The sequence below is a fragment of the Diorhabda sublineata genome, chromosome 5 (assembly GCF_026230105.1).
Source record: "Diorhabda sublineata isolate icDioSubl1.1 chromosome 5, icDioSubl1.1, whole genome shotgun sequence".
Taxonomy (NCBI): domain Eukaryota; kingdom Metazoa; phylum Arthropoda; class Insecta; order Coleoptera; family Chrysomelidae; genus Diorhabda; species Diorhabda sublineata.
Window position 1 is genome coordinate 3,633,987 of NC_079478.1, and position 13,645 is coordinate 3,647,631.

General features: G+C 29.8%; 1 protein-coding gene across 2 annotated transcripts; it reads left to right on the forward strand.

The window, feature by feature from the left end:
- The first annotated feature begins 60 nt into the window (after positions 1-60).
- On the forward strand, positions 61-13,481 carry LOC130444141 (kinesin-like protein Klp98A). 2 transcript variants are annotated; one of them, XM_056779179.1, is made up of 21 exons: positions 61-298; positions 618-687; positions 825-1,043; positions 1,123-1,376; positions 1,661-1,790; positions 1,904-2,168; positions 2,228-2,433; positions 2,822-2,998; positions 3,421-3,647; positions 4,123-4,248; positions 4,463-4,661; positions 4,717-4,854; positions 5,586-5,720; positions 5,882-5,998; positions 6,081-6,307; positions 6,715-6,961; positions 7,728-7,916; positions 8,320-8,481; positions 9,033-9,096; positions 9,387-9,565; positions 9,634-13,481. In XM_056779179.1, exons 1-21 carry the CDS (start codon positions 252-254, stop codon positions 9,862-9,864), a joined length of 3,609 nt encoding a protein of 1,202 aa, XP_056635157.1. In that variant the 5' UTR covers positions 61-251; the 3' UTR covers positions 9,865-13,481. The 2 variants fall into 2 exon arrangements, with proteins under 2 accessions (XP_056635157.1, XP_056635158.1); XM_056779180.1 differs by having other exon boundaries at positions 9,689-13,481.
- The last annotated feature ends 164 nt before the right edge of the window (positions 13,482-13,645 follow it).

Sequence of the window (13,645 nt, forward strand, 5' to 3'; positions counted from 1 at the left end):
TTTTACTTTTTATTAAATAAAAATTATTTAACGAACTCTGTTAAATTGAGCTACGTCATTAAGTACACATTGCACCGAATTCTAAACGAACACAGTATCATGTGTATATTTTCATTTATGATTTGACAATCAGAGTGAGATATGTGAAGGCAAAAATCAAAATAAACGAATTTTATCAAAACAAAGATGATTTACTTCTAGTGCTTATCTTTATATAATTTAATTAATTAGGGTCAAATAATTTCAACAATATGGCATCTGTAAAAGTAGCAGTTCGAGTACGTCCTTTCAATCAAAGGTAAATTTTCTATGGATGAATGCACAAAAAGACTAATGAACTTCTGAAAAGTATGTCTGTTACACGCTACAATAGTTAAACAATTTTAAATAGAATGAAATAAAACAGTTTAAAAATCAATTTCTTATCAATTTATCACATATGCACATGTTAAATCTTCTATCCTGTTCAAAATATTTAAATATGTGAGTTATATATTTATAGACCAAACCATTAAATTTATCATTATCTGTAATGATCTGTTAAACCCTAGAAGCTTTAGTTAGTGTTAAATATTTATATTTGATACTTGCACTCAATTGCTACTAATCTATTGTAGGGAGCTTGATATGGATGCTCAACTAATTATACAAATGCAGGGAAAAACTACTGGAATTTTAAATAGCAAAGTAAGTCAATTTAATTTGTCTTACACTAGGTATATTTATAATCGACTTTTACTTATTTTATTTCAGCTGCAGATATATTTTAAAAAAAATTAATGTGTAGTAAGCAATAGATGTAATACAAAATATATTTTTTACAGGCTAATACAAGAGATGAAAGCATTAGGTATAAAGAATTTACATTTGACTACTCATATTGGTCTCATGACAGTTCGTCAGGTAATTATGCTTCTCAGGAATTGGTTTACAATGATTTGGGAAAAGAAGTTATAGATTGTGCATTTGAGGGCTATAATGCATGTGTTTTTGCTTATGGACAAACAGGCAGTGGAAAAACTTTTACCATGATGGGATCACCAGTGAGTTTGCTTCAATATATACCTTTTTTACTTCTATTATTTTCTATTTCAGTAACAAGCTCTTATTATTTTTATTTAGGATAATCAAGGACTTATTCCCAGAATTTGTAAAGCTCTTTTTGAAAAGATGTCAGAAAATTCTAAACGAGGAACAACTCATAGAGTGCAAGTCAGTTATCTTGAAATTTATCAAGAAAGAGTTGCTGATTTACTTCGAGACAGAGATAACAACTCACTAAAAGTTAGAGAACATCCTAAAAAGGGTCCTTATGTTCAAGGACTAACCACGTGCCTCGTTACTAATTTTGGACACATTCAGGAATGTATGGAAAGGTAACTGTAAAATATATTGATTGCTGTAATTAATTTGCAGGTTTTTTTATTCTAAGTATCCTAAGAAAGATGTTAAAATGTCCAGATTATGGAAAACATTTTAAGTTTAATATAAGAGTTTCCAAGTATTTCAAAATTATAAATGCTTATCAGAAAATATTTCTTATTCAGCACGTTTTTCAAAAAATGTTTTTGACAATATCCTGCATTATTTTATTGATTTGATAAAACACCCCTTATCATGTACATTGTTCCTCTATTTATTCAATTATATTTGGAAATAGGGGAAATTCTCACAGAACCACTGCAGCTACAAACATGAATGACGTTAGTAGTAGAAGTCATGCTATTTTCACCATTACTTTTGTCCAAGCAGGATACTGTGATGGAGTTCCAAGTGAAACAGTATCAAAAGTAAGTTCTGTAGTTAAAAATCTATCTTAATCTGAGTTAAATAAAGTGGGGACTTTTCAATTACTAGCGATACTATTAGAAATAATTACTGTCTATTATATATTCCCTTTCAGATTCATCTTGTTGATTTAGCAGGTAGTGAGAGAGCAGATGCAACTGGAGCTACAGGACAACGACTAAAAGAAGGTGCTCATATAAATAAATCACTTGTTACTTTAGGTTCTGTTATTTCTGCTTTAGCTGAGTTGTCAGCTGAACAAAATGGCCACAAAAAAGCTACATTCATACCTTACAGAGATTCCGTCCTCACGTGGCTATTGAAAGATAGTCTTGGAGGAAATTCTAAGACTATTATGATAGCTGCTATCAGTCCAGCAGGTAAGTTATATATAACAGCAAATAATATATAAAGATCTTTTTAACTTCTAAATTTGAAGATTGTAATTATGGTGAGACATTAAGTACGCTCAGATATGCTAATAGGGCAAAGAACATAATTAACAAACCTACTGTTAACGAGGATCCCAATGTTAAACTTATAAGAGAATTGAGAGATGAAATTAGTAAACTGAGGGCTTTGATGTTCTGTGAACAACGAAGTGATATGTTGGCGCAGCTTCATGAAAAGGAAGCTCGAGAAAAGGTGAGTTAATGCATAAACAAGATTTAGATAAAATTTCTTTTAGTTTATTTATATATATATATATATATATATATATATATATATATATATATAAGATGTATTCTGTCCTTGTTGCTACTGAGACCTCTAAGTTGTCTTATGTGATTGTTGGACCTTTAGATAAATCTGGGTCACAGTGTATATGATACCCCATACATGATTTTAGTAATAAGTAGTCTACTTTTCTCTGCTCCACTTTTGGTACTTATTGTAATAAAATATTTAAATTGGATTTTTATTTGTTTACTCATCAACTTTTTATTTTAAAATTTTTTTCTTATCAGTTTTGTTTTATTCATTTTAGTTTTTCTGTTCTATTGTCTCTCAAATTAACTGTGGATTATTTTAGGAATTAACCGAAGAATGGACTGGAAAATGGAGAGAAGCACAAGCCATTCTTCGAGAACAAAGGGCATTAGGTTTAAGAAAAGCTGGTCCGGGAGTAGTTTTAGATTCTGATAGACCACATTTAGTTGCAATTGACGATGATCCTTTAACGACTGGTGTTACATTGTATCACCTCAAAGTAAGACAGATCAATGTATAATAAAAAAAGGATATTTTAATGAATTTAAATATTAAAAATGTTCTTAATGCGATAAAGAACTTGTTTAATTTACAAAATATTTATTAGTCAAATGTTTGAATATATTAAAATATAATTTTCTTCAACTTTTTACTTTATAGACTTTTTTTATGTTTCGTGATGATTTGTCTTAATTTTAGGTCTCTTTTCAGTTTAAAATAACAGGTAAAAATTTGATGATTTGATATACTTTGGTCTTTATCAAAATATTTTGAGTAGCTCGAATTGTCAGATTTTTACCTGTTATTTTAAACTGAAATGGGACCTAAAATTAAGACAAATCATAATAAAAAACTAAAATATATTTTATTAAAATATCATGTACACCTAAAAGCTAAATTATTTGGTGTGTTAATTTGCAGGAAGGTAAAACTACAATAGGAACTGAAGAATCAGACGTTAAACAAGATATAGAATTAAAAGGAGCTGGAATGGAACCTCAACATTGTACCATAACTTTTGAAAATGGAATCGCAACTCTAACTCCTCAAGTAGGAGCGCAAGTTATGTTGAATAATACGCTATTGGAATCACCAGCAAGGCTTTCCCAAGGCTGCATTATATTTCTAGGCAAAGCACATGTTTTTAGGTAACTTAGGATTGAATTATTATCTTAACTGAGGTTTTGTAATTTTGTATTGTATTATTTAAAGCAGTGATGACTCTGTGATGAAGTTATTATAATTGTACATCTTGATAGCCGAAGTTTAGTTATCTCTCACATTCTTTTTTTATTACAATTATTTCGTTTTGGGCTACTTATAGTGTTTCTAGATTTCTATCTCCTTTGGTTGTACATTTTGGGATGAACACTTTTTCTAATTTTTCACCTAATAATTTAGTTTTTTATTAATTTTCATTCAAATAATTATTATTAATATCTATTGCAGGTCCAGGTACTTCCCCCTATTTTACTTATATGTTTTATCAGAAAATACAAATTGTTCTAGTAACTAAGAATATTGTCAAATTATTTAATTTTTCTAAAATCGTATGTTATGGATTCCCACAATTTAGATTTTTTATTACTTTTAGAAAAAAGTAATTCAGTATTTTCATTTTAGATTTAACGATCCTGCAGAGGCTGCAGAATTAAGAAAGGGCGAAAAAACTTATAATTTATCTAGACTTAGTCTTTTAAGTTGGTCAACACCTGATTTAGCTATATCAATGGAAAACCTACAGTTAATGTAAGTATTTTGAATAAACTTACGCAATTTAGGATAATTGACATTACACATGAAAATAAAAACAAATTAATGGACTAGAGTCTTGTCTTGTTATTCATATGTAGAAAACATCCTTATTTTTTTATACCCATGGCTTTTAAAACCAGTATCAGCTAATATTTTACTAAGAATACATCAAAACCAATTTCTTTCCAAGGGACGATTATATTTTTAGGAATGCGGATGAAGAAGTTAAAGCTGAAATAGAAAATAAAAGACTAAATTTCGAAAAAGAAAAAGAACAGTTTGAAAAAGAACAAGTGGCTTTCGAGAAGAAGCAGGAAATTTTTGAAAAAAGGAAGAAGAATTTGGAACAGGCTCAAGCCAAATTGGAAGCTGAAAAGCTAACTGTTAAAAAAGAATTTGAGGAACAGGTAAATGCAAATCCTGTTCACTTATTATATTAGGTAATATTCATATTTCTTTTAGAGCCGTCAATTGCAAGATGATTGGCGGAATCTGGCAGCTCAACAAAAGGAGAAAGAATTGGAGTTGGAACAAAAGGAAAAAGAGTTATTATTCGAAAGACAGAAATTGGAAAGAGACAGAAAGGCGATACTCTCTGAGGTAAGTACTCTATGTATTATTCACAGTTGACTGATACCGTCTTATTAGCACAATAATCATTGTCTTCCGAAGACAATAAAATAACATACAGAAACATATCATTAAGAAGCAAAAACAAATTGACTTGACTAGGAAGAAAATAAAAACTGGTCTTGGAAAATCAATTTTGATGTATTATATCCAGCTATGGAAATATTATAGCAAATCAACTCCGAGTATTATCCAAAGAAGCCAATCCAAAATTCTGATTATAATTCTGGTATGTTTAAAACCAAATTCTTCATGAATAGAAAAGTCTGGTAAGAAGTAATCACAGATCAAAGTATGAAACACTGCGATAAACTAGAACTGCACATTAATCTCCTACTCAAAAGAAACTGACCAATTTACCTGAAGGTTTATCTCACTGGAGATGACCTCATCATGCTAATAAGAGCTCACAAGCCAATTAACTATTTTAAAGTTTTGATTGCTAATAAAACAAAATTAAAGGTATTGAAATTGTTGTTAATTTCAATACTTGATCGACCAGTTTCCTTATACATTATTTTTTTAATGTTAAATAATAATAATGATAACCATTTAATGGTACATCTTTGCCTGTATTAGGTGCATCATTATTAGTAAGAGTCTATTTTTAGATTTTAAGTGATATACAGTAATTTAAGTTTATTATTACTGGTATTTTATTTATTTTATTTTATTATTTTCATTTATTATTTTTTATTTAGATAGAAAATGAATGTGCAAACCTGCAGGATGTAAAACATGACATTTTACTAAAGCTGACAAACGTTTGTGAAATTGTTTCATCTAACGTTAACGAAATATTGTTTCCAAGTTCCAAAACTAAGAATATTTTTCAGGTATTTTATTTTTTTGACTCTTTTTTCAGATTTTAATTGATTGCAAATTCATTGTGATTACTATTATTAATTTTACAAGGCGCTAAAAAATAAAATCTAAACCTTCTCGTGTTGTTTTTGTTACCATTGGAAATTTTTTTGTTAAATCTAATTTTTTTTAGGAATTAGTTGCAAAATCTAAACAAACACCTCTTTTACCAGAAGAAAACGATCAGCTTATTGAAATATTTAATGGTATATCAGGCTCTTCAGTCATAAAAGATATAGTTGATAAGCATGTAAGTTAAATTTTAAGTAACCAAAAGTCGTTTGTATGAAAAATAAATTAGACCTAAAATCGAGAAAATACATTTTTTTCAGCGTAAAGAGCTAGCCGAGCTACAAGCTGAACTTAATAAGAGAGTTGAAACTTTATGTGAACATCAGAGGAATGTAGAATTGTTGGATAAAAAAATAGTAGATTTAGTAGATCAACAAAAATCCTTAGTTAAAAGCGAAAATCAAAATGAAGATTTAGAAAATTTAAAATTGAAATTGTGTAAGCGGACGGAAGAAGAATTAAAAAGAATCGAGGAAAAGAAACAAGGGTAAACATGTATTTAGTACTTCTCAAAAGAAAGTTTGTCGATGTGATGTCTACCATGATTAATTACTGCAGTATTTACATATTTATTTCAAAGAAGCCCCAATATATTTTACTTCAGATTTGATCACCCAATTCAAAGAAAGATTGAAGTTTTAAACTAGAAAGTTTTCTTTTGGTAAATGGAGTTAGCTTATTTGAAGCACCATTGCGACGCCCTTGTTCCGTGTTTGCAGAACATCCCTAAAGTAGGGCGAAATATTTTCAACATTTGACTGCTGTAACCCTTTAAATTAATCTGGTTCGATGCATTCTCAGATTTAGTCTAAACACATGAAAACTTTCTTTTGAGACACCTTGTATTAATCAATACCTTTGCAGGTATAAATATGAATTGTTTGGGATTTTCAGATTCACTCTCAATTTAAAAAGAGTAAATTCTGTCGAAAGTCCTGATTCCTGTGAAGTAAATTACACCAGTAGTCCTGATAATGTTCCAGATACATTAAGCAGTGATACTTACCATACAGCTCCAAATACTTGCTCTCCTCGTTTTGTAGATACTAAACTAGATCCTTTGATGAGTGATAGTGGAGTAGAATTAAGATCATCTTCTCGTCCCCAAGATGACAGTGATTTTTCCAGCACTGAAGATAAGGTATACATTCAAAAAAAAAATTACTGTTTATTAAACTTGAATCAACAATTTAACCTACAAAAATATCGAATAAATAGTGTTTTAGTCACTTTATGGTATGAAACACCTAAACACATTCAGCACCTACTAAGGAATAGAGTCAGTATTGGTTATAAATCAATCAATTACCAGTCTATTCGAGTATCTTTAACGATTTTTTTTCTATAATACATAAAATAGTGTATACATCTCAGGATTAAGGTTATTTAATCCTTCCTGGACAAATTACAACACTTCCGGGGTATATATTTTTAGTCTCTACAAAATAGTGTATAAACGTCACGACTAAAGTGTTTTTTCAAACACCTCTGCAAATTATAGTCATCCCATGTCATAAACTCTTTTTTTGGGCTTAAAGTACCACTTTATTCTCTAGGTGTGTACTACTATTCACTGAAGTGATTAAAAGTACACTTTTGATCCCTGTTCTTAGAGACTTTCAACTTCTATTATTTCCTTATAGTTGATATTTTTACTCAATTTCCTCGGGATTGATATTTACCAGTAAAAAATATAAACAATTTATCTCATAACAATGCTCATAGTTTGATATATCTCACACTACCTTTTCTAGTTTCCCATTATTGTCTTTCGTACAGTAATAAAAGTTGAAACCATTAATAATTGTTGTAATTTTTTTATTATTAATTACTAAATGGAATGACTTCATAGTTGTATTGTTCAATAATATGTTTGCTTCATGTGTTGTCTGTCTGTTTGTGAAAAGGTGGTGGTTAGCGATTCACAATCTACTAGTTCAACAGAAAACCGTTCACCAACGAATAAGAAAAATAAAAGGAGAGAAACTGAAATGTACTTAAGAAGACTTTCTCAAAGAATAGCCCAACAAAAGCTTCTTATCGTGAAAAATTTGGACGGGAATTGCTTGAAAGTACACTTAGATAATCAAATTGCAGTAAGTATGTCATTTTTTATTGAACTCTGTATATATACACTGCAATTGTTATCGATCAAAGCTTTGAAAATAGTCCCCAATATGCAAGTTAGCTCTATTGATTGTAATAGATGTTGCTTTGACTGTGTGTATATGTTAATTTATCTTCTTTGTTTTTGTTGGTAAAATGCTCATTAATAGTTAAAAAAAATAAAATAAGAAAAAGGTATTTGTAACACTTTTTACCCATTTTTCTAATCTTAAATCTTTACATCTGGTATAATTTCTGCTGTTATATAAAAACAATTTCCATAAGCATATTTTATTTAAACAAATTAAAAATTTTCAATACATATCGGAAACGAATACAAGATATCGCAATAAGCATAAAATTGTTATATATTTTATTATTGTATCTATTTAGGTATTGCAAGATCTTCAACGACAGTACATGTCACTAAAATATGGTTGTACATCGACTTTATCACCAACTTCGGAACATCCTTTGCAAGATATTGATAGTCCTAGTCCGATAAGACCTACACATACAGGGTCTACTTCTGCTCTTTATTCTCCAACAATACAGGTAATTAATCTATATCTAGTTAGCAAGAATAAAATACAAGATGAGATCTTTATACATAGTCTGATAGAAAAAGTGGACACAACACAACAATCTCCGCTAGAGGTAACGAAGTAAACTAATTGTCCATGGTAACATTTATGTTACTACCACAGATACTTTTGGTGTGTTCAGTAATGAAGAAATGTGCCAATGGAAACCCTGACAAAGTGATATCCTTTGTGTCAACCATGTACTTATTTCGTTAGGCTTGGACAGGTCTGCATAACATACCTGATGATTTGAGAAATATGTGGAAGAAGACAATCCTATACCAACGCATAACTGAGTCTGACGTTATTTCTGAAACACGCGTTATCTGACATACGTTTATGAATCTAGAGTTAATTTAAAAATTTTTAGACTTTAACGTTTTTCAAACTGAAGCCCCTCTACTTTTGGTTTATAATAATTTTTTTTTCCTTTACAAAATGTGCACGTCTTCTGGTTATACTTATTTGTGCCAATTAGTATTACGTAAAACTAATTAAAAGTAATTCTAAAATGGTTTTCAGGGACATAACTGTTTATCACCATTGAATCAAAATTTATACAGATCCATGCCTTCCATTAATGTTGGTAAGTGTTTTTTTAAATTTTATTCACAATTTTCAGACTAATATTTTCTATAAAATAATTTCAATACATCTTAATTAACTTTTGAAGAGTATTTTGAAATTGTATTTTTCTGAAACTTAGATTTTAAAAAAAAATTTCATTGTATAACCAGTCATCAAAAAATTGAGAAAAAATATTAGCTACTTTCAGTACAATACCAATTTGCTAAGTTATTTAAAACAAAAATTAAATATAGAATTACCCTGTATATCTAAGAGAGAGAAAAAAAGTTAAAAGACACGCACTTTTAGATACTGACAACGATGCAATTGTCTCTATAACAAGCTTTTGCTTAAGAGGAGCAGGTAGTAGAACACATTATGAATATGAAGTTAGAATAAATACTGTAGATGAAAGGTGGACAATTTTAAGAAGATACAGTCGATTTAGGGACTTACATCTAGCGATGAAAGCAAGGTATAAAGATAAGGTAAGATAAAGAACGATAAAATATTTGAATTTTTATAAAAATTTTTAATTTATATAATTTTTATTTAGGTTTCAGCAATACCGTTTCCATCAAAAACAATTTTTTCTAATACTGAAACCGTAGCTCAATCTAGAAAAAGGCAGTTGGAATTATATTTGAGAAGATTAGTGGAGACTTGTAAAAATCATCCATCTTGTCCATTGGCATACGGTGGACCTATTACCAAAGCTGCCTTGATCAATTTTTCACCTTTTTTCAGAAAAGGTGTTTTCGAAAATGGAAAATATGGAACTTCATGATGTAAGAAGCTGAAGTACATTTATATCAACATTGTTTTTAAAGTTATATTTTTTAATTGTTATTTTGTTTGACTAAGTTATTTAGGAATCTAAAGTTAAAAAAAATAGCTGCAAATTACTAGAAGTTGAGGAAATAGAGCACAAATTGATTCTAAATATAGGAGATGTATAAACAATTGGGATTGAAACAATATTTTTGGTATTTTAAAATTATTCATAATGGATAATGTTTGGGAAAAAATGAATCTCATCATATTTCCTAAGCAAAATTATTAGTTAATATAACTTACAGTGGAATCAGATTCTCAGAAGCTTTCTCTGATCCCGAATATGATCAAAATGTGTCCATCGCCAACTTGGAACTTAGAATTACAGATGGACGTCATCTAAAATTGAACTAAACTATCCACCAGGTTTTTTTTGAAAATATGCTGAACGATACCCACGAAACTTTTCTCCTTTTCGATTCTGGCAACGGCAACAACATCGTGAGACCCGGTACATTGAAACATGGATGACCTCCTTGGAAGTTTTCCTGCAAATTCGTCCAAACGAACTGAAAATCGTATTAGAAGCGTTCTTATGTCGTCTTTTCCCGATTCTAGCAACTGAGAAAACTCGGCAGGGCCTGATATACTAAAACATGGACATCGTACTCGGAAGTTTCTTAACAAATTCATGGGAATAAACGAAAAATCGCATCAAGTGGCTTCTTCTTTCTCAATTTTGGCATCAAAAACTGATCTGTGGGATTGGGTGCACATTGACATCACCCACGTACCCATTTCAATGGTTTCCAGTTACAGGAACGCTTCTAAATATGACATCGACGCTCAGGTATTCGAGGGTGATCGCATCTTTTTAAATGAGAATGAATTTCAGTAGGAGCTTCGAGGATGGTGATCATCAGTAACCTGATTTTTATCAATTGCAGATATTATTAAATAAGTTTTCTTAACATTCTTATATAATATGGTCTCGATACCAATAATTTTATAAAGCGAATGCTAAAAATTCCATTTCAATCCGATTTGTTCAAAATTGAGAGGTTCGGTGCTTTATTGCCTACATGAATCTATAAAATTATCTTTCCATGGCACAGTGTTCCGGCCGCCACAATCCTAAGTTATTTTATCATATGCAATCTTATATTATCCAAGTTTCATAAAAAAAATTCAAATGGTCCTAAATCCTTGATAAGTATATAAATATTTTTATTTAAGCAAACTCGGTGCATACAATTAGATGAAGATTAGGTGTATTATACTTAGGGGTGTATTTGGTGGCACTTTTTTGTTTATAAAATTGCTATGTTAACAGATATCGATCAGCAATTATATTATTAATAAATAACTAAGTTATTTTATACAGAATGTCTTCGAAGTATATAAATTTTGAACGATTATAACAAATCATCATTTTCTGTTATTCGTTATTCATGCCTGATATTGTTAATTATTCATTATATGTTGAAATTTTTCTTTTTGATTTACTGCATTATTAAATTTCATTAAAACGCTCAGCGCATTCTGTTTATTTGTAGATGGAGTCTTACAATCAATATTTAAACATTTTTTTTTAATTTCCCCTAATTACTTAATTTCAATCAAATGAGAAATCTCTAAAAAATAATGATTTAATGGTAATTAATTAAAGTCCTATATCGAAACCATAGAGATATTACAGATAGAGGCTACAAGTCCGCCAGATAGAGATTCAGAGGTTTAGGCTATCCTTCTCTAACGGCACGCTATAGTATAGATACAGACAGAGACGGAAAAAAATAGATGAGAAGCTCGTCCTCTGAGTTGAAGTAAACTTTAGTCGATGTTCTCGAATAAAAGTTTTATTTTGAAACATTTTAAGTACATCACAGTAATGTTTTTAAATATATTTAACAATTCGAGTCAAAAATTCAATCCAAGAGGGTGATTTTAGTACTTTACAAATAATATAATCAATTTTCAACTTGTTCCAAGTTGAACAAAATATTTTTATTGATACTATTTAAATATTTTGAGGACACTGTATTTTTGAAAAATATTGTTTTTATTTTTTAAAGCAATTTTAACTACAGCAAACTCCTGATTATTCGTGATATTCGGAAGTAAGACAACCACGGATAATCCGCTAAATTTTCATAAGCTCAAAAAATCAAAACAAAAAGTAAAGAAAAATTCAAGTTATATCAATATTTTTTTTAAAGAAACCTGAAAATTCTGCACTTTGCTCTGATTTTACACTAAGCACTTAGATAACCAACTCAAAAGGCTTCGCCCTTCAGTCTTCTCTTTAGGTGGGTGTTGTCGAGAAGCTGGTGGGCCTCGATGTTCACATGTTTTAAGAGCGCAAATTTAGTGGATACCTGGTCCCGATGAAGATCGTTATTTCGAAAGGACGCATCAACGATGCTCCTTAACACTTTATTTTGAAATCTCTGGATTATTTGGGTGTTGCTTTCGCTGGCACATCCCCATAGTTGAATCCCTTAGGTCCATACCGGTTTCAGGATTTGTTTATATAGAAGAAGTTTTTAATAATTCACAGTCGGGTGCCTTCCCAGCAACCATTACATTTTCTTGTATCTAATACCTAGTTCTTCCATCAATATTTCACAAAACAAATACATCAAATACACAACTACTTTGTTCTTAAATTTACCACAAGAAAAACAAAACGCAGATAATCCGTAAAACGGATAATCAAGAGTTTACTCGATTTTATAGTTTTAAATTATTATTATCCTTGCTAATAGCAAAAAAGTGGGTAATATTATATTTTAGGGTACAACTCTCGTATGAAGTATATCATTTTAGGGTCATTCTGAGCATGTCTATGAATATTTATATGAAGCGCTCTTGCCTCCTAAGTTCAAATTTTCATAATGTACGATACTATTCTTTTATATCTTCAGCTCACTGTTCCCCTCGGTCTAGTGGTTACTCCGATCGATTGACTGCATTCTTTACTGAGGTTGCTCGTTAGTATCCAGCACCCCACCATTTTCGTATATTTATTATCAACATTTTATCCCCTACCACATGTCCCAAGATCAAGACCAGAGAGTTGTACCCTAAAACATAGAATTTCCAAAAAGTGTATGTGATAAACTTTTTGAAAGAATATTCGTTGTGATATAAATCCAGTTTCCACTTGTATGTATATTTAAGAAGAAAAAAAATTTGATACTGTTTATTTTTATGTAAATAAATATTTACAACGACTCTATTAGTGATAACTGCCCACCAAAAACTGGTGTTGGCTGCATTGTAAATTCGTTTTATCTGCATAGAATATATAATTTCAATTTCCAATGATTTTGTAATTAAATTCCAAATAAAAAAATTTTTGTTAATACACAATATCTCTAACGGTCAAATTAAAATGTTACAATGGGTCAAGTATATGTTTGAAATGCATGTCGATTATAACAGGTTACAATTACCACTAATGTAGTTGTTGCAAAGATATAAATTTTGTTTAATTTACTTGAAAAGAGATGTTCGATAGCTTTTATGACAAATTTAACGAAGGTGGTACGATATTAAATGTCCTTATTTTTTTTATTGATGTGTTACACATCCACTAACTTAATTGAAATAAATTATTGTTATTAATTATTAGTATTTTTTCCCAACTCCCAGATTTCAGTGTTATACTCGATAAAATAAAGAAATAATGAAGTAATTGAGTTGATGACAAAAATTGTTTCAAGAAAATTAAGTTTTTAACTATTTCACCTACTTTTGAATTTTCAAAGTTGTAATGAAAGTTGATGGTT